Source organism: Rhizophagus irregularis, chromosome 6 (genome assembly GCF_026210795.1).
Source record: "Rhizophagus irregularis chromosome 6, complete sequence".
NCBI lineage: Eukaryota > Fungi > Glomeromycota > Glomeromycetes > Glomerales > Glomeraceae > Rhizophagus > Rhizophagus irregularis.
Window position 1 is genome coordinate 4,242,995 of NC_089434.1, and position 22,207 is coordinate 4,265,201.

At 23.5% G+C, this 22,207-nt stretch overlaps 1 protein-coding gene across 1 annotated transcript; it reads left to right on the forward strand.

The window, feature by feature from the left end:
* Positions 1-11,775: 11,775 nt before the first annotated feature.
* OCT59_026623 (uncharacterized protein) lies at positions 11,776-12,677 on the forward strand (the record flags this gene model as incomplete). The annotated part of the gene is made up of 6 exons (XM_066143291.1): positions 11,776-12,064; positions 12,133-12,144; positions 12,215-12,265; positions 12,348-12,383; positions 12,465-12,524; positions 12,592-12,677. The coding sequence occupies 6 exons, from the start codon at positions 11,776-11,778 to the stop codon at positions 12,675-12,677; spliced, it is 534 nt and encodes a 177-aa protein (XP_065992824.1).
* Between the last annotated feature and the right edge of the window lie 9,530 nt (positions 12,678-22,207).

Consider the following 22,207-nt stretch of genomic DNA (forward strand, 5'->3'; position numbering starts at 1 on the left):
TAAGTTAATTTACGATTAATTTTGTTTCTATTTTTATTTTTAATAACATATCCTGAGCCCACAATTTTTATTTACTATATATTGCATAACATTTTAATTGTTGCTGATAAATAACATTTTTAAATAAGACCCAGTTTTAAAACTAATTTAATAAAATAACTCATTGGTATTTATAAAAATATTTAAAATTAATTGAATTTTTCTAACTATCACCGGGGTGATGATCACCGATGACTGAAATTATGACGATCGACCAGCATTAAAAAATATAGTGCGGTAAAAATTGATAATTCCGGCCAACGGTAATGATCACCCCCAGTGATTTGAAGTAAAAAACTGAATTAATAATAATTTTATTTATTCAAAAAAATAAATATATTATTAATAATTTATACCATTTATTATTTATTTATTGAAAAAAACTTTTAATATATTTAATGATGTATGATATATCTACAAGATTTATTTTTTAAAGGATGGCCTTTCTTTTTAAATAAAAAAATTGGTACATCCAAGATCAGCTCCAATTTTTTCTTTTTTGGAGATTGACTGCCTTTTTTTGATTTTTTAGGTGTGTTCTCCTTCTTGTTCTCAGTTTTATCCATATTCATTTTTCTTTCATTCTTTTCCTTTCTTATCTGGCCAATGGTGTGATTTAACTGCTCTACTATTTGTTCCTTACTCTTTATTTATTTTATTTTATTTCTAAAAGAGTAGTAGATCTAATACTATTACAAATAAAAGTAGATAGCATTTTCATGCAAAATAACTAATATGCATGCAGAACTTCATCCCTTTGGGACCTCACTCTTCAGTCAAAACTATTCGAATAAATAGGACTACACTAAATAATCAAATGAGTACCACAAAAAGAATAATAAAAACTCACTAAAGAAAAGCTAAAAGATCTAAAAAGAAAAAAATAAAATTAGTTCTAAAAATCAAAAGTTAAAAAGAATGAAGAGATTATATAGTATTGTAATAAAATGAGTTGTGGTCAAAAGTGATGGAATCAATATAAGTTAGATATAAAGAATTAATCCAAGGTAAGTTATGGTGAAAGTTGGAGCTTATAAGATATATCCAATATACAGAATCATCTAAATTGCATGTTGATGTCATGAAGGGATTATTGTACCCTAAATGTAAAATATTATCATTATTAGGGTTATAAGGTGAAATATCTTCCTCATTATTTTTATGTCATTTACATCATTGTTTAGGTTATTTGATAAATGATTTCTTGCTGATATTGTGATCTTATTTATATTTTTTTCCACTTGAATGAGTAAGCCTTTTATAATAAATTGTAAATGTCATAATGAAGATCATATAAAAATTTTAGAAGTAATTTCTTGATTAATTTATGTATTTTAGCATCTTTGAAAGGTGTGATAATCAAAGATGGAACCATGTTGACAAGGAGACAATGTAAATCTGGAGCTTCATTAATTGAAGAAAGAGGTGAATTAAAGCAAAAAAAAATTACATTTGTCACGATTAATATTATTAATAATTAACACTCGATAAATTAGTTTATGTTTCTTGAATATCTTTAAGAATGAAAATTGATTTAGAGCAAGTCCAAAAATATTCATTAGTTTCTGGTTCATTTGTGCATAAGAAGTAAGTATCAAATCTGTTCAATATGTTTGAGTAATTTCTATTAAGTGTATCTAATGTCAGAACTCAGAAGTGTGTAATTAGAATTTTTAATATGTCATCCCATATGTTTACTATAAGACTGACTTGTTACTATACTTTTTTGTAAAATGATAAAATACAAATTAAATTTATTTTGACAGATGTAATGTATTTTGACAGATGTAATTAATTCATAATAATTTTATAATAAATAATAATTGGTCTGTTCACTGAAATACAACATAATTAATTAGCAGAGAAGTATACTTATCACCTTATGAAAGGGATTGTAGTTGATCCATAATTGTGTATATTTCCAATCAATTAGATGTGTGATCATAAATTTTTTTGGAGTCATCTTGTGATGTGATAATGAATTAAATGTATCTATAGCACATTGACTATCTGTGTAAATCATGACATTGCTATTAAGCGGACAGGTTATAAGACACGTTAAAATGGCAAAGGCTTCAGCTTTAGTAGAACTAACCCAATCTATAGTCATCCCAGAGAATTTAATATCTAAGTTGATATCTGAAAAGATCCAGCCAAAACCCATTTTGGAAGAAATTAAAGAACTATCTGTATAAAATTCTAAATTATTAAAAGAAGAAAGTATAATTATTAAAGAAAAAAAAGAATTATAAATTGAATTAGGTAATAAAATTGTTTTAACTAGTCTACAATTAATGTTAGATATTCTATCAACTTCATTAGATATTATATTAGTATCCAAGATCTCTTATCTGATGTGTGGGTTATTTTGCATATTATAATCTTTGAATACATCTGCACATAAAACACTATGCGGTTTTTGTACTATAAAAATGTTGTTAAAGCAATTATTATTTTTCTTATAAAGGTTGATGTTGTAACCCTTGAAACTAGGACAATTATGTGATTAGAAGAATAATTATCTGAAGGACAAATAATATACTAAATGAAACATGAATAAATAATTAGCTGAAGGATAAATATTTAACCAATAGAAGAATATTTAACCAATATAATTAAAGAATATAATGTTATAGTTATACTTATTTATAGTTAGTTATTATATTTAGATTAGTTATATTTATAGTTTAGTTATTATTAGTTTAGTTATAAATAATTTATCATTGTATTAATAAAACCATTGAAATGATTATATCAATGAGAATTCATTGTGTAAATAAGAAATAATTGTTACTCAATGATGGGCATAATCAAATGGAACTAGATGGAAGGATTATATTATATTAGATATAATGAGTTATAATATTAGAATCTTATAGAAAATTGTAGAATATTATAGTTTAAAATGTATAAAAGGTTGGCTTTTGACTTTTGTCAACAGCTTTTGGGCTCAAGAATATTAAGTTATTAATAAAGAGTTATCATTGTAGTTTTACTGTGATTCAATTATTAAAAAGTTATTAATTAATATAAAATTATAAGTCTAGCTAGTATATTAAATATAGGAGAACTCTCCAAGTTTGAAAATTAAATTTTAAGATTATAAATGAAATAAAATGTTAAAAATCTAAACCAAGCATAATAAAGTGAAAGTAATGTTATAAAGAGAATTATGTGTTTATCTGTGGATGGCAGACTTGGATGACAATGTGTATAGTAATAGTAAAATTTGAAAGGTAACTGATGATACAACGTGGATGAGTATCTCCAATATAAAATGAATCATATAAGTCACAACCAGGACAAGGTACAATATAATTAGGTTGAGAAAGAGGAGTAGTATTAGAGTTTAATAAAGTTGAATAGAATTAATTCCCTCTTTAAATTCTTGTATAGTTGTTTGGTGAGCAATTAGAAGTGGATTATTATCAGTTTCACTAATATCATTAGTCCAAAGGTGATTTTGGGAAGTTAATATTAAAAATTGTATAAAATGAGATGTAATAGGGTTATTGATTTGTGTGTTCAACAGTGAGGCTTGCATCCACAACTGTGAATCCCAAATGTTTAAAATATAAGGATATATAGGATTATGAATTACTGAGTTAAAAAGAGATTTAGGAAGTGAAAGTGAATATCTGTAAATTAAACGAATAATTCTATTAAATTCATTACATATGTTGGGAGTAATAAAAATATGTTGTGTTAAATATTCGATTCTTGTATTGCTATTGTATCTAGATCTCCTATGCAGTTCGTAATTCAAATCCTTTTTTGTTTTTGAATCGAACAAAAGTTTCAATTTTTCATTTCCATTAGCTTGATAGATTAAATTTTTACTTAAATTCTCAATCTGTAAGTCGTATTACTTGTATATCATCTTTAAGCCATATTTTCTTTCTCATATATAATCACATTAGGAGTTTTATGGCTAAGTCTGCTCTTCTTTTAACTAATCCATTTATTCTTTCTATTATAAATTCACATTCTGGTTTTACTAAAAATATTGCCTGTAATTGATATTTGATATGTGGTATAATCACCATATTCCAAGTTGCTATAATTTGTTTTTCATTCAATTTTTTCCAATTAAAAATTTGACATGCCTTATCTACAATCGATTTAATCTTTTTCTTGCATATTTTCCTTCTATTATCATGTCTAAAAAAACCCTAAATATCTATTTCCTTCACAACTATTAACTTTTTTAACTTCTTCACCTTCAATTACTAAATTATCTTGGTTATTACTAATTTTAATTAGTTCATACTTTCCAATATTCGCTTTGATATTATAAATTTTAAAAAATTTGTGATATATCTTTTATCATTTTTTCCAAACCTTCTTTATTTTTACTTATTAAAGTTGTATCATCCATAAAAGCTGTCATGTTAAAATTTAATTCCAATTTTTCTTTCTCTCTTTTATTGATATTTATTATTTTATTTTCTTCTATCTTGTATCTTACTTTATCTTTAATTTGTTCTAGTCTTGTTAATAATGCATCATAGAAAATTCTCCAAAGAATTGTGAATCAAACTTCCCCTTGGTCTATTCCATCTTGAACATAGTATTCCTCAGTCATGTATTATTAACAATAAATCAATAATTTTGTTAAATCTATTTAAGTTTATATCATTAGTTACTAAATTAATAAATTGTTCAAGTAATCTAATTCTTCTAAGACTTTACTCAAACATAGTTGTACTGACTGAATCAAAAGCCTTCAATATATCCATTAGTAAAATCCATGCTTCTTTTTTCTTCTTGTTTACATTTTCTATTATTCCTTATTTTATCTTTGAAGGTATAAAAGTACTTTCATTTTTCAATGCTGCATAATTTGTATCCATTAGAACCTTTTCTTTTGATAGTATGTCACTCAGTCTTCTTACTAAGATTTTCAAAAATATCTTTATGGCTATTTCTATTAATGTGATAGCACTTGTTAAATTTAAATCTTGATTCCAGAACGATCATGTTATTGGATATACCATTCCTTTTTTTCAATCTTCTAAAACTTTTTCTTTTTTCATACTTTCATTAATTATTTCTAGAAGTAATATTCTCATTAAACTCTTACTATGTTTCCAAAAATCATATGTTATTCCACTTAAACCTGGTGCTTTATTCTTTTTTGTTGTTCTTATCACTTCTTCTAATTCTTCCATTGTTATCTCGTTCATTAAATTATTATAATACAAAATTATTATATTATATTTAATAAATCTTTCTTAGGATTAAAAATGGCAGATGGAAGTTGTAAATGTAAATAAAAATATATAGAAAGATATTATTGCTTAATAAATTTTAATAACTCTACTAATAAAATTTATGGTACTTTGCATTTTGGAGGGTTTCAGTTGTTGTTGAAAAGTAGGAAAGTTCATTACAGTCTGATTAAAGGCCAGATTCTAATATATGGATGAACTGGGCTGAGGGCTCAGTTTAAAGACTAAAACTAGAATTTAAATTATAATTTACTCCTGATATTAATTTTAATATTTGCTAATACTAAATTACAGTAACTTTATAAATTTATTAGTCACAATAACTAGAAGAATGCTAATAGTATTATAAATTCTCACAAAAGTCACATTATTTTATGAATAAAAAAAATGTTTTAAAGTAAAATGTATTTATATTTCATATGATATAGCATAATCTACTAATTAGATTATAATATTATAAAGACCAAACTGGAATTGTCTGAGTTAAATCCCAAAACTAAGACCAGGTCCTGCCAAGACTCAGTCCTTAAGTCCTGGACCTGAACTTTTTTATACTCTAAAAATATGCCATTTAATTTTTAAGAAAGTTGGTTGAGCAGAAATGATATTTCATTTTTAGTAACTTTATTCCAACTAAATTATGTCTAATCTTCATATTTCTAAATAAATAATAATGGAAGTCCTAATTCAGAAACAATGTAATTTCTATATTTCTAAATAAATAATAATGGAAGTCCTAATTCAAAAACAATGTAATTTCTAGTCTATTAGTCTTTTCTTATTTATTTGACAGAAAATTATAAATAATATGAATAATTTTGTCCACACTGAATAACTTTTTCTCTAGTAGAAAATTAGATTGTGAATTTTCTAAAAAGAATTCTATTATAATAAATCTATAAATACTAAAAAGTTCATATAGATTTAATCTGGCTGATATATACCTTTGTCAGTCAATACAGATAGAATTAAATTTTAATTGTTATATCACATTATACTATATTTAGGATAAAAAAATTATTTATTATTAATTAGATCTTCTTCATATATACTAGCCAAACATCCATTCTGATTAGTTATTATCTATACATTGTAATAATGAGAATCTTCTATGATCATTTTGAAATACTGAAGATCTTTCTGTTTTAATTGGTTTTGTTTTTGTGTTAATTATAATATGATAACATTATTTAATTAATAATATATATCCGAATTTTTTTAAAAAATTTAAGTGAATAGAAAATTTATTGCTTATTTTCAAAGAGTCCTTCCTTACTGCTAAAGGTATATTAGAGAGCCATATAAATTTTTTTCTTATAACTTTCTATTTTTTAATATTAATAATTATCACTGGTTGATTGATTCTATCTCAGATTGATTTCCATTTGGAACTTTGCAGATCTTCTATATTATTGTCTGGATTTTAAATATAAAGTTGCTTTTTGCTTAAAAATGCATAAATAAATAATCAATGTGGTTAAGAAATTTTTTTTTGACTCTTATAATGGCAACTTCATAGGTTGATCATCAAGAATATAAGGTAAGTTATATTATATACTCCCTTTAAAAATAGTATCTGTTCTTAAAGTTTATTGCCTAGAGCCTAACTCTATATCCTAGCATAAATACCTTTTAAGTATATATAATCTATATTAAACCTCTTTATATTTTATTTATAAAGTTGTAAGAAACTGTTAGAGTTTAAGAAATAGGATTAAGGATTTAATATTATATATTTCTATACTTTAAAATGTTCAAAAAATGTTTAAATAGCTTATTGCTAGGATGAGTATACTAAGAATGAAAAACTCTGGACAGGTATATATATAAATAATGGAATTTAAAATGTAATAATTGGAGAATAAATAAAATATATATTTTATAGATATTTGTTTCTATCTGGTTGTAACTTGTAACTTTTAAAGTTAAAGTTTGCTTAATAACTGGATATTAGAGTTCTAAGAATGAAAAACTCTAGATAGGTATATTATGAATAATAAACTTTCAAAAATTTGTTCTATAAAAATTAAAAACAATAAAGTATTATATTTTAAGTGTATATAGTGGTAATGCAGTTTTGAAAATAGTACTTTTTGAAATATGAACTATCCTAATGTTGGCTACCTGGTTAAAGAACTGTTGTGAAGTATAAGGTTTGACCATTTTATTAATTGGAGCTGTTAGTTAAGCTTACTTATTATTTGGAGCTTATTAGGCTTATACCTTTATTATTGGGATTAGGAAACAACAAAATTATTTTGGTATAACTTAATTGTTTTAATTGGGCTGAATTGGGCTTACTTATTAGTTAAGGCTTATTAGACTTATAAGCTTAAAAAAAAAATAGTTAGCTTAATTGGGATTACTTATTAGTTGACTTATTAGACTTATATTATAACCTTTATTATTGGGCTTAAAAAAAAAACAAAATTATTTTGGTATAACTTAATTGTTTTAATTGGGCTGAATTGGGCTTACTTATTAGTTGAGGCTTATTAGACTTATAAGCTTAAAAAAAAAATAGTTGGCTTAATTGGGATTACTTATTAGTTGGCTTATTAGACTTATATTATAACCTTTATTATTGGGCTTAAAAAAAACAAAATTATTTTGGTATAACTTAATTGTTTTAATTGGGCTGAATTGGGCTTACTTATTAGTTGAGGCTTATTAGACTTATAAGCTTAAAAAAAAAAATAGTTGGCTTAATTGGGCTTACTTATTATTAGTTGAGGATTTGAGGCTTATTAGACTTATAACATTTATAATTGGGCTTAAAAAAACAAGGTATAACTTAATTGTTTTACTGTAATTGGGCTTACTTATTAGTTGAGGCTTATTAGACACCTTTACTATTGGGCTTAGAAAAAACAAAAATTGTTTTGGTAAACAGTAGTTTTTCACATGTAAATGCAGTTATACAAGATATCAATTTAGTTTTTAATTTTCCACATACAGTGGCTTCCAAAAAAAATGCACCAAAATTTTTTTAAAACTGTTAATTGCTCTTCTTATTAAATCAATTTTAATCCAATCAAAATAAAATATAAAACATAAATAATATATTATATAATTTACCAAAAAACATAAATTTTAATATAAATTTACTAATTAGTTTTTTTAAATACATAACATTAAATCAAAAAAAAACTTGGAAAAAACCAATATTTTTTAGTAATAAATCAATTAATTTGTTTGATAAATATAATTTAAAAATTACTATAGATTTTACAATTTTTTAGTATAAAGTTTTTTTTAAACACCATTAGATTAAAGGTTTTTACAGTGCAATTGAATAACATTAGGCAGAATTTTAAATTTTGTATACATTATTTATTTTATTAATTTTATTATATTTTTTTTATTATTTATTAAATAAATTAACCATTAAAATTTTATGATTTTTTTTTAAAAACTTAGCCAAAATTATATATATTATCTTACCAAAGTATAAATGTTAAAAAATAATATAGTTTAGACAAAAGTAGAGGAATTTGTACTCGCATGATGAAGAAAAATATAAATATAACTTAGTATTTAAATTAACATTTCTTTGTAAATTAATTACTGTAATACATATGTTTTGTTAAATAAAATATGATAAATTGGCACTCTTTTGTTCAAAAAAAAAAGCAATTAATCTTATCTTATTTGTACTAATTTTTAATACAAAAATCGGAAATCAAAAACCAGAAAAGTGAATAAAAGATATCTTTTTAAGATTCTGAGTTTTTTTAATAATATCTGTGTTATTTATCAAGTAATTGTAAAAGAGGAGTGAAATTTCTAATAATGACAAAAATAAAAGCATAACGTTTTTGTTATTAAAATAGGCTGAAAGATATACAGTAATAATTTAACACTATAATAAAGGTAAAGGCCTTTTCATATGAAAAGCCGAGTTAAAAGTTATAATTAAAATAATTAAAATGACATAACTACGGGCGGATATTATAGAGTTATTAGGCACAGAGTATTCAATATGAAGATGGGTGTTACTGTCATTGTGCCACACAGTGTCACATGACATCAATCATTCATCTAACGAAAAAATTACATCCCTGGTAGCCTTGCATTTATTGCTAATTTTTATACTTAAATTGGCTTTTGTCAAAATAAATCTCAATAATAATGAATTCTATGCATAATGGGTGATACTAAAAATTGCGTGTCTGCGGGATTCATAAAATAATAAATACGTAAATAAAATCATTAGGAGTTAATTATATACAATTTTTTAAATTTAAACAAACTAAAAATTCGGGTTAGAAAAAAGTTGAAAGAAAATATTTTATGCTAATGTATATTGCGAGATCTTTTAAAACCTACATTAACGGATATCCAATGGATATACGGAAAAAGTGTACATAAAAATTTAGTTGATTTTCAAATAGTACTCATATACAACATTTTTCTTACTAAGACAAATATTAATAAACAAAATTAGTGACTTTATACTAGTTTTATACTCGATTCCTCGATTTTTGGTACAAGAACGAACAATAAAAATTTTTCATAAAATAATTAAGTCATATTTTAAAAAAAAAATTCTTTATTTTTTTTTTAAATTGTAACGAAAAATTCTTTATTGTTTTGTTTTTTTCCTTAAAAGTAACGAAAAAATTCTTTATTGTAAACTTAATTTCTCGGTTACTCAATTTTAACTCACGTGATTAAGAATTCATTTGGATCGATTTTGCGTAAATTTTGTAATCTTCCGTACGACTTAAAAATTTCAGCCAAATAATTTTCATTATTTTATTTACATACTAGTTTACATATTTATTATTTTATGCATCACCCGCACAAAATAAAAATTCCTCTTTTGGATGTGAAAAATTTTTTTTCATTATATACAATTCTTTAAAAAGAAGTTGATAGAAAGTATTTTATATAATGGTTGAATAAAGTATATTGTTAAATTTATGCGAACCTACGCCAACGGAATTATCGGAAAAAAACGACATAAAAATTTAGTTAGCCTCGAATACTACCCATAAATAATATTTTTCTTTTTTTTTTTGACAAATAATAATAAACAAAATTAGTGACTTGTACCAAAATCGAGAAATACAACGAGTATAATTTATTTTATACAACTATTAATGTTTTTTTTAAAATTTTTTCATAAAATAAATTATTTTCCCTTTACTCAATTTTAATTTACCTGATTAAGAATTCAGACTGCTGTTTACGTAAATTTTGTGAAACTCATCACTCCGGAATTTAATAGTCCTTTTTTCCATTTATCATATCATGTTTAAAATTGTATTTTAAATTTTATCAACAGTATTATGGCTACTATTCGACATGAAATAGTTTTTGCTGCATTTCATAGAGCAAATGCATTAGTAGACCCTAATATTCAAAATAATTTAGAAAAACGACATGTATTTAGAATACAAACAGTTCTTGCTGACAAATCTCTTACCAAGGATGAAAAATCATATGCAGTAAAAGAATTAAATAAAAATTTTGATTCTCTTAAAATTATTTATAATGAAGGAACAAAAAGAATTTGTGAAAATTGTCATGATGAATGTTTAGCTACATTATATTGTGAACATTGTATTCGAAATTATTTAAAAGAAAATTTTTCAAACTGGACATCTGGAAATAATGATATTGATAATTTAATACAACAATGTCAAATAAAAGCACTTAAACCAGATATGATAGTAGAATGGATTCCTTATAATAAATTACAAGATATTAAATACTTAACTAAAGGTGGATGTTCTGAAATTTATACAGCAGTTTGGATTGATGGAAGTTATTTTGAATGGGATTTTAAAAAAAAACAATTAAAAAGATTTGAATGGCAAGAAGTAATACTCAAAAGATTAGAAAATGTTGAAAGTGCCAATAAAAGTTGGTTTGAGGAGGTATATACAAGTAATTAAAAATATTTGAAATTTTTTTTAAAATTTAATTGCAATTTTTTTAATTTTTGTAGGGTATATCTCATCTACACATAAGTAGCAAAACTACCCTCATAGTGCAATGTTATGGTTTAACTCAAAATCCATTTAATGGAAATTATATGATTGTAATGAATCGTATGAATGAAAATCTAAGAGAATATTTGCAACAAAATCACAATAAACTTACATGGAAAGAAAGAATTCAAATTATTGATAGTATAATTAGCGCAGTTTATGATATTCACGGAGAGAGTTCAATCCACAGAGATTTACATTCTGGAAATATATTATTTTATCAAAATGATCAAAGATTTTACATCAGTGATCTTGGATTTTGTGGACCAGCTAATAAACCATTAGATAGTATATATGGAAATCTTCCATACATAGCACCTGAGGTCATTGTTAATAAGAAATATACTTTTGCATCTGATATTTATAGTATTGGCATACTTATGTGGGAAATCTCATCCGGACAACCACCTTTTATTAATAAACATGATTATGATCTTGCAATAAGAATAATAAATGGAATGAGACCAAAAACAATACCCGACACTCCTTTAGAATATAAAGAATTAATGGAACAATGTTGGGATGCTAATCCTACGAAAAGACCTGATATGTCCACTCTTTTTAATAAAATTTCAGATCTTCTTAGATTATATCTTCAAAATGAAAATGAACAAAGAATAATTAGTAAAGTTACGAGTATTAATAATCCTCAATTAGATACAAGATTTAATGTAAATTCTAGTTCTACTAATAGTTCCTTTTTTGAAAATTTTAGTGCAAGTTCTAGTAATTGGAATATTAGTAGTAAAGTTTATAATTTTGAAAATTTACCTGAACCAAAAAATGCAACAAAAGGTAAGAATTTTTTATTGTACAGTTTTACTTTTTACAATATAATATTAATTATTCATTTTATTTAATAGAAGAACAAGATGGTAATTATTAAAATATATTTAACTTATTAATATTGTTATTAATTTTACTATGTTAACTTTATTTTTATAGCTTATCATAGTATACAATTTAATTTTGATTTACAAGATGGTTTGATTATTGGTAAGATTAGCAATTAATATATTTTTGTTAAAATTTTCGATCTATAATTCTAATTTATATCCGTTTATTTTTATAAATAAAGTAGAAGAGCAATCTAATAAAAGAAGTTATTTTGATGGTAATAGATAGTTTTTTTATAATAATTTATACAATGCTGTAAATCAAATAATCAATTTTCTTATTTATTACTATAAAATAGATGATGAAAAAGATTTCGCTTATAACTCTAATAAAAAAGTCAATTCAAATAATAATGAAGGTAATTATTACTGAAATTTTCATATTTTATTTTTATTATTATTAATATAATTAATATTAAATTTTAGAAATACAATATCATGAAATTGGATACCAATATACGCAAATAAATTATGCTACGAGTAAGATGGATCTTAACTATTTATTAAATTAGAGCGTTATCATTATTATTTTTGTATTATTGTATTTAGAATTATTTAAACACTAAGACTAGAGTAGCAATATTTGCAAATTTTCTTAGTTTGTAATTTAAATAGTTCATTTTATTTATTTTTGACTAGTATACAATATATAGAATATGAATAAATTTATAATTTGAGCAGTATTATACTAATATATAGATTTTTGCCATATTATTGAAATTAATCTGATTTTATTATAATATGATCAAAACCAATTACTGTATATACCAATATACTGATATTTTAGTTAACTAATGTCCAAATCTTAAATTACACGAAAAATTACCAAATACTTGCAGCGTTAAATGATTATGGTTTATTTACCATACGAATATTTAGTTCAAAGGAAATTTTAATTGGATATAAAGCATTATAGAGTATTGTAGATTATGTAATGCAATAACAATTTCTGTCTATAAAAGTATAATACTATTTACAGTCTTGTAATAATCTACGTATATTAATTTGCAAGTTAGATGTTAGATGATATAATAGAATTTCATTATTTCTAATATTAACTTATTTAAGTTTAGTTTATAATTCAGTCCAAATATTAATAATTCATTAATTTCTATAATAAAATATTTATTGAGAATATAATTATCGACAAGTAGTATTTTTATGCATTAAAATTGTATTAAAAATTTGAAGATGTTGTAAATATAAATATAAATGAATATAAGAAATACGTTTGAAAGAGTTACAATAATTTAAAAAAATAAATAAATAAATATAAAAAGTCTGCGCCCGCGTATTTCATTAACTATTGTCTGTTAACAAACTATTTATTTTATTATTATTAGTGTTAAATTATCAGAGCAAATTAATTATTGTCTGGAATATGAATACTTATAGATTTTTAGTGATTATCAGATTTTTTGTTATTGGTCAAAATTACAGAAAAAATAGCATTTAATATTATAATTAACCTTTTTATACAATTTTTAAGAATAAAAACTCGATAGACTTAGTTTCCGCAGAAAATAAATTATAAACTATCTATAATTGAAGAATTCAAATAAATCAATTATTACTAATAACTTACAGAAATCTTAAAATTTTAAATGATATCATTTTAATGTTATTTTAACATTAATATAATATTGCTATAATTCGGATATTTATGATTCAGTTCTTATTTAAAAAAAATTATGAAATAGACTCTATTAAAATAATTACTAAATGGATCCTATTAAATTGACACACTCTATTATAAAAATAATATCAAATGTACTTTTAAAAATTATCAAATTCACAAGTATTGTGCGTAAAATTAATATGGTATTAGTAGGTTCAGGTCTTAGTAAACTTATAATAGTACTGATAATAAAAGACTATCCTAACAACTTATACTGTATGTCCTAAACAATTAAAGTATTATTTATTATATAAATTTCTCAGAAAAATTTAATAAATTACACTATTTTCATACAGTATAATAGGAATAGTAAAATATTAATAAAGGTAATAAACCTATTCAGAAAAGGACAAACATATTCACCTTTCATTAAACTGTTATAAAAGTAATTTTATGTTTTAAAGCTGTAAAGCGTTCCATAATATATTTTAGTGCCAATAAGATATTTTTGTTAATAAAAATGAGAAATATTTTTAATCAATATGTTTTTAAATCTTATTTAAAGTTAATTAATGCTTTAAATTAATAGTATCATCACTTTATTAAAAGCCTATTTAAGGATTAATAAATTTAATGTCTAATTAAAAAGTAAAGTATATGATTCAAATATGCATTATAATTAAATTACAGTATCTGGTACTAACTTTCATTTTATCACGTTATTATTACTATTTCAACAATATTAAAATTCCAAGTTGTTAGTCACTACCAAGTTCTTTTATGTGAATTTGATCCTGATGGATGAATTAAAAAATTAATAATTTTAATATAACAATGAATATTTTATTCCATATTTTAATTACAAACAAACTATTAATTTTATTACACTCTATATTTTAGTTTTAAAATTAATATAATGATTAATAAATATAATATAGTTCATATAAGTTAAACAATAAGGTATTACAATTTAGAATATTGTCCCTATTTATACAAAACGTAGAACATGTGATAACAGATATATTACGTCTGTAATTATTTTGTTTTCATTAGCAAAGTTTGTATTTAGTAACACTATATATGAAACACATTTATTATATATGTTGCTGTCATTTGAATAATAAAGAAACTAATATATTAATATAGTTCTAAAATTAAAAACAATAAAATTCAATGAAATTACTTATTTCGTTATTCTAATACAGTTGCCCTCTCTATAGTGAATTTTTATATACTGTAGAGTATGGAACTTCTTACAAAGAATGATTATCAATAACAAGTGTCCATCATTCATGGGGAGCTGTGAAATTTATAATAAAAAATAGTATTCTGTTTACTTTTGTTTTCAAAATACAGTAGTTGGAACTGTTCTGTCAGTCATTTTATAAATAAAATGGTGGCTATAAGTCATACAAGTTGTGTTAATTTAGCTTTCAATTTTAGATTTGACATGAACTTTGCAACTTAAAGCATTTAAGTTTATACTTTGGTGTATATATTATTATGAAAAATTTTTGGTTTCAAAATGATTACGAGCAATTATAAGCAATTTATACATTTTGGAATTAAAGTTAGAAAGGTGACGTTAACATCTTATTTTCTCAAGTCACGTGATTTAACATAAAAATTTTCGAGAAAGTCAAAGTTCCTGGTAATGTGATATTGGATTATTAGATAGTACTGATAGCAGGGGTCGAGTTTAGTCTTGGGCCTCTCCTGTTGTTTAACATGCGTAAAGTATATAAAATGCAACTATTCCAGGATTAGATTACTAGGATTTTCTTATATAGCTTGTAGCTGCTGTTTTGGTTTTTGATGTTGTTGTATTTAGATAGATGCCTTACTGATATGATGTATTTTTTTACGTCTATGTTGCAGTCATTTGCTTTGGCAATTTTTGCAATACTAATAAAGATTAAATTTTCAAAAAAAAATGTTTTTTCATATTATTTTATGAAAAAAAAAATGTCATGATTTCAGCATCTTTTCATATTACTTTATGAGAAAAGATGCCGTTTTTTTCTATTTTTTTTTATGAAAAAAATGCCTTAAATAGCTTTTTTTCATACTTTCATATTATTTTATGAAAGCAATGCCATTTTGGCATTTCTTTTTCATATAGACTTATGAAAAAAATGCCAATTCAGCGTTTTCATATTATTTTATGAAAAAAATACCATTTCGGCATATTTTTAACATGAAAAAAACTAACTTAGGAAAAATATTTGAACAATTAAATGTATTAGAATCTGTTCATTTCATTATGATTATTCTTCTTTTGATACTCATTTTACTCGATAAATTATTAATTTAACTAAACCATTTGAATTAAAATCTTTATTCAAAAAATCTGGTGATTATTTAAAGAATTTCAGATATGGATTTGGTTATAATAATCTATTATTAAATCAACAATTACTTCAATTAATTAATTATAAAATATTGTAAAAATATCAATTTTTTTTTGATTTTTATGAATTTGAAAATCAAACTATTTATCCAGCGTTCAATTTAATTGAAAAAATCTTTAATCATCTCGTTGATCAATTTTCCTACATGTTATATTGATTTTTTTAAAAAAATAATAATTTTATAATTTTATTTAATATAATATTTTATTTCTTTATTTAATAACGATAATAAAAAAATTGAAAGAAAAAGAAAAAAAATTAAAAAAATTTGGGGGAAAGAAAAAGGATAAAGAAAGAAATCGGTTTAAAAAAAGGGAAAAAAAAAGAATCCGAAAAAAAAATAAGTACCGAAAAAAATTCTGAAAAAAAGGACAACAATTCGGTCCAAAAAGAGTGAAAAAAAAAAAATTTTTTAAAAAAAATAACAATCCGGTCTAAAAAAAAGATCGAAAGAAATAATATAAAAAAAAATCAGTCTTAAAAGACCGAAACAATAGGATTATTAAAAAAAATTAAACCTAAACGGGAAAAGAAAAGAGAAAAAACAAATTTCCGGTTTGAAAAAAAACTAAACCGAAAGAAAAAAAGGAAGAAAAAATTTTTTTCGGTTTGAAAAAAAAAATGAAAAAAAGGAACCAAAAAAGCCAATTTTTATTATATTATTAAAAATTTCGTATTTTTTTTTTGTTAAATAATAATAAAATTAAAACTGAAAAAAAATTATAATAACAATTGATAGTTGAAATTCCTTCCTTTATAATTTCACACCTGGTTTTAAATATGATCGCAAATCCCGCGAACATAAAAAATTTCACCTTTTTGTGAATCAAAAAAATTCGAACAAGCCTGGTGCGATCAATGGTAAATTCACTAACCTCATTGAACAAATTTGTGACGTAGCCACCTAAATCACGCCATTTGCTGCGCTTCCTTCATAATAAAAAATAGTGTCTTTAAATATGACAGATAAAAATTTGGTTGATATTACATTATCAGATAAAAATAACAAAAATTATTTAATTGTTCATATATTTTATTATTTATAATTTTGAATTAAAAAAAATTTTTAAATAAAATGATTTAAGGAGAGCAAGAAGCACTTCTTTTATAAGTAATACAGTATTATTACTATTATTAATCATATAATTCGTAAGTTTAAGATTCAAAACATAACAAGAAGGATATCTTCAAAGTATCGCTGGAAAATTTTATTTAATCTGAATTAACGACTTGAAAAATAATTTATAATATTAAAAATATAACTTTATTGAAATTAAAGTTATTTCATATAACTGATATTTATTTTATTTTATTTTTTTATAAAGACATCAGATTCATCAAGCTCAACAGGAATTAGCTTAGGAGGAAAGAGAACTAACTCTATTTTGACTAGGAATGCAAACCGATTAACATCACATGTACGTGGCTAAACTGGTGAAAGTTCAGGAAAAAACGTTCGGTATATCTGTAAATATGTCACGTGAATAAGAATATTAATTTTGGTCAGAATTAAGATTCTAATAATCACATAAATTCCAAACACGTGATTATATCAAAGAATTTTTTTTATTATAGGTATACCATGGGGCGAGCTAATTCAATCGAATGTTTCGGTGTAGCTTTTACATGCGCATTTGTGCCTTTGTTATTATCTCCGTTTACAATTTAGACTTCCTTTCTAAAATTAAAATAAAATAAATAAAATAAACGCTATATCAAGTTTTATATGAAATCCGGTATAATACTATGAAATCGGTTTTTTAAAAAAACGTTCAGTCAGAAATCAGAATTCGATGCGTTTTAAGTACTGTACATTTTTTTTTGATCATATTCATTTTATTGATATAATTTATATAATTTGAATATTGTAACTCTCCTCTTTATGATAATTTTCTTATCTGATCTCCCAATTCCTTTCATTTACCCTAATCTTCTTCTAATCCCTTATCTAATAACTTCCTTACTTTATCCTAATTATTTTGCCTTAACCCATTAGAAATAGATTATACTTTTACGCATAAAATTTCATGTGCGTGACAGAACGTTGGTGAATGACAAATAAATACATTATTATTTAATGAATTTGTTCTTTATTACATAGTATGAGGTTGAAGGATCGCAAGAGAACATTTGTGCAGAGTTTAGAATAAGAGAGTTTAGGATAAGTTAAGTTCATTAGAAATAGACCAAGTTATTATTGTTTCTCTAATCCAAAATAAAAAAACAAAGTAATTAAAATTTTTTTTTATTTACATCATAAGTAATTCACGTTGATTTAGAATATTTCTCTTAAAAAAAAATGAAATTCCAAACCTTTTATTTTGATCACGGGAAACAAACTAGACATAAATTTAGATCACGTGAAGGCGCAACACCGTTCTTATCATGACGTAGTAACTCATTGTTCTGCGCCTTTTCTGTCTTTGTCACCGTATTAGTAATTATTCATTATTTCAATACCCAATATTGGTGACGTTGTGATAATGTTGTGATGATATTCTATAAATATGTGAATATAATTTATATACTGAATAATTTATAATAAAACCTGATTCTTTTTTTTTATGACTTGATTAAAATACTTCATTTGAGCGGATGAAAAGATTTTATAAAATGGAAATACAATAAATCTAAAAAAGGCTTTTTTTCCCTAGCGAAGATCCTTTTTGATTATGCACAATTTGTGATCATGAGAATTGTTTAATAATATGCGTAATACTTTATTATCAATAATAACCTTAATTATATTAAGTTATTATTTCAAAAATTAGGATAATTTATTTTTAATTTTCTATAAACGGATTTTATTGTGTTAACAAAGAATGTAAATAATTCAATCAACATTCTGCACAGAATCGCGGAGACTCCGAAATCAAGCAAAGCCTCCTTCAAATTGGTATTCTATTAACGAATAAAATTTGTAAACCAGCATGTATATGCCCGAACTCCGACTTTCAATACGTCATATTGATAACTTTAAAATATTCTTTAAAATTTCACTTTAGGTTTAATCGAATATAAGAATCTTTTTTTTTTTCTTTTGACATTTATTTTCCCTTTATCTTGAAAATCTATTCTTTTTAAATTTGATTTTTTTCTAATAATATCTTCGTATTTTTTTATTTTTTTAAAAAATAGATTCTTCAAATGTTTGTCATTTTTAGATATTAAATTTTAAAATATAATATTAACATTACGACATTATAATAAAAATAGGTCTAAGCCCGATTTAGAATAAATAGTATCGATCATAATGGTGATATGCAAGATATGCACAAATGTGCATGATTAAAAAGTATAAAATTATATAAAAAGGGTTAGTTACATCAGCTGCGTCAACATTTATATATGTTTTACAGTATATCGTGAAACATTTTCTCCTGCAGGAGATAGGGAAACTTAAAATATTTTCACACGGAAACCTATTGTAACATAGATAATAATTATTTTTATGAAGTAACAATACATTAAAATATATTGTTATTTTATTTTTTGTATTTAACATATAAATTGTTCTACGTTTTAGAAATACGTTTACCAATAAAAAAAAAATCTAAAAAAAAAAATATATATTGTTTTATTTAAAATATGATTTTATTTTTTGTGTTTAACATATTTAACATATAAATTGTTCTTCTACATTTTACTAATAAAGAAATACGTTTACCAATAAAAAAAAAAATTTTAAAAAAAATATATTGTTATTTAAAATATGAACATTACATTTAGAGAAATAAATATAATTTGATTGTCTGTCAACTTTATTTAGAAAAATTTTTTTTTTTTTTTGACCTAAATGAAATACTGTATTAAAAAAAATTAATCAATGTGACGAATTTGAATAACCCAATTTTTGAAAAAAAATTTTTTATATCAAAAATATATGAACCAATACTTTAATATAACAAAGTACATAAATAAAGAATACAAATTTTACTAGCTATTAGGAAAAAAATGAATTTAATACTTGCTTTTATGTTCTCATATTAAAAGAAGAATTAATACCCCAAAATTCATATAAATGATATATAGTCCGCTCACTGATTTCTATATGTCACATATGTCACATTAATAAGGGATTGCACAAAAAAGCGATTTACGATGAATAGCATATAGTAATACAAGATATTAATACTTCTATTCAATCTGTCTGTCCGGCACGTGGCGATGTACAACAATAAACTTGATATCGGCATAGTTTAATAAAATTTGAAAATCACGAATCACATGCAATGTCTCACATTTATTATAATTGTACATAGCCGGCCAAAGGATCTGCGAAATTATGAAATTATGAAATTAAGTCATGAGCTCTCTGGCCGGAATTTCCTTTTTGGTTTTTGAACGAAGAATGGTAAAGAGGTTCTATTTGTTTGTCCAAACTTCTAAAAAGAATTCGAATACATATTGCATGTAACTTATATAGGCAATAAATTTCTGTAAAAGGATAACAAAATAGCTATTAATAAAACTATTTTTGCTTCGTTATTATAAAAAATATGATATTTATTTTATATTTTTTTTTGATCAAATGATGAAATATTTAATTTTGATGGCGTAAATATATATGTATACATGCAAATAATTTTGTTGCATAAATTTCCATTTTTTACAATGAACTACTACAAACAAAAGACGTCACAAAAGACATCATGAGAACTTTATTTTATAATTTATTTGCTTGTATTAATAATTTTTGAAAGAATATGTTGCATTTTTAGGAATTTTAATGAATGTTGACGTTTCAGAATTAACCATTTATTATCTTTTTTTAGATATGGTTTTTTTTTTTGAAAAAGCTTAATCTAAATGAAGTATTTTATCAAAGAGAAATGGCAATGCGAACAAATTTAGTTAATTATTTCTATTTTTCTTTCTTTTTTCTTATCAACAAAGGTGTATACATATATATATTTTATTTTTAAAAAAAAAATATTACTTTTGTTATTGTACTATTAAAGTTTTTTTATCAAAAAAGGGTATGTTCATATATAGAAAATATTAAAGTTTTATGAAAATCAACATTAAAGTATGAGTCATCTGCCGAAATTCTTTGTCAAAATGATCTATGTGACGCACAAGCATCACCTGATTCATTAACACAAACATTTTACTTTAATATCAATTTTATAGATTATATTTCACATTTACTAAATCACAAAATTTTTATTTTATTTCACATTTTACTAAATCACAAAATTTTTATTTTATTTCACAGTTACTAAATCACAAAATTATTATTTCACATTTTACTAAATCACAAAATTATTATTTGTAAAACACAATTGTTATTTAATAAATATTACTCCATTTTTCAAACAAAAATCAATAAAATAAAGTTAGGAAGATAGCCAACCGAAGCGTATTTCTCGAATCATGATTTATTATTAACGATGAAATTTTCAATTGTTAAAAAATCATAAGTGCGCGTAATGATTATTCTAATTGTTGTACGACGGTAATTATTTATATTACGGAACGTTATTCCAATCTATAATGGTGTAGTTAGCCGAAAAATAATTAGCCGCAACGTGATCCGGACCCGGCTCAGGCGTAGATCGTCGTGGAATTCCAGGGGATTTTCTGCGATTAAACCGGGTCTGGATGATCGGCGATCAGGAATTCGGCTCCGTTTTTACACCATTATAATCAAAAATATCTGTTATGGAATTTTGTAAAATCCACCTATATCAAATTTCTTAATTTTCATCGTTCTATTACAGTCTATATAATAAAAGACTTAAAAAAGATACTCTAAATTGTAATGTATATATATCCACTAAGCATACTAACTTATGATGTAATATCTAACAGTACGTTACTTTCTTTTATCTAGGCGGTTCTCTTTGGGATTCTGGTGGGTAATTTTTTTTTCATTAATTACTTTATCTTAGCGAACTCTACTAACGGTTCGTTTTTATCTTTTAGATTTTGCCGATCCTCTCTGATAATGGATGTGAGCGTCTATTTTTTTCATTTTTTATTTCTTCGTATTCGTTATTAACTTTTGACT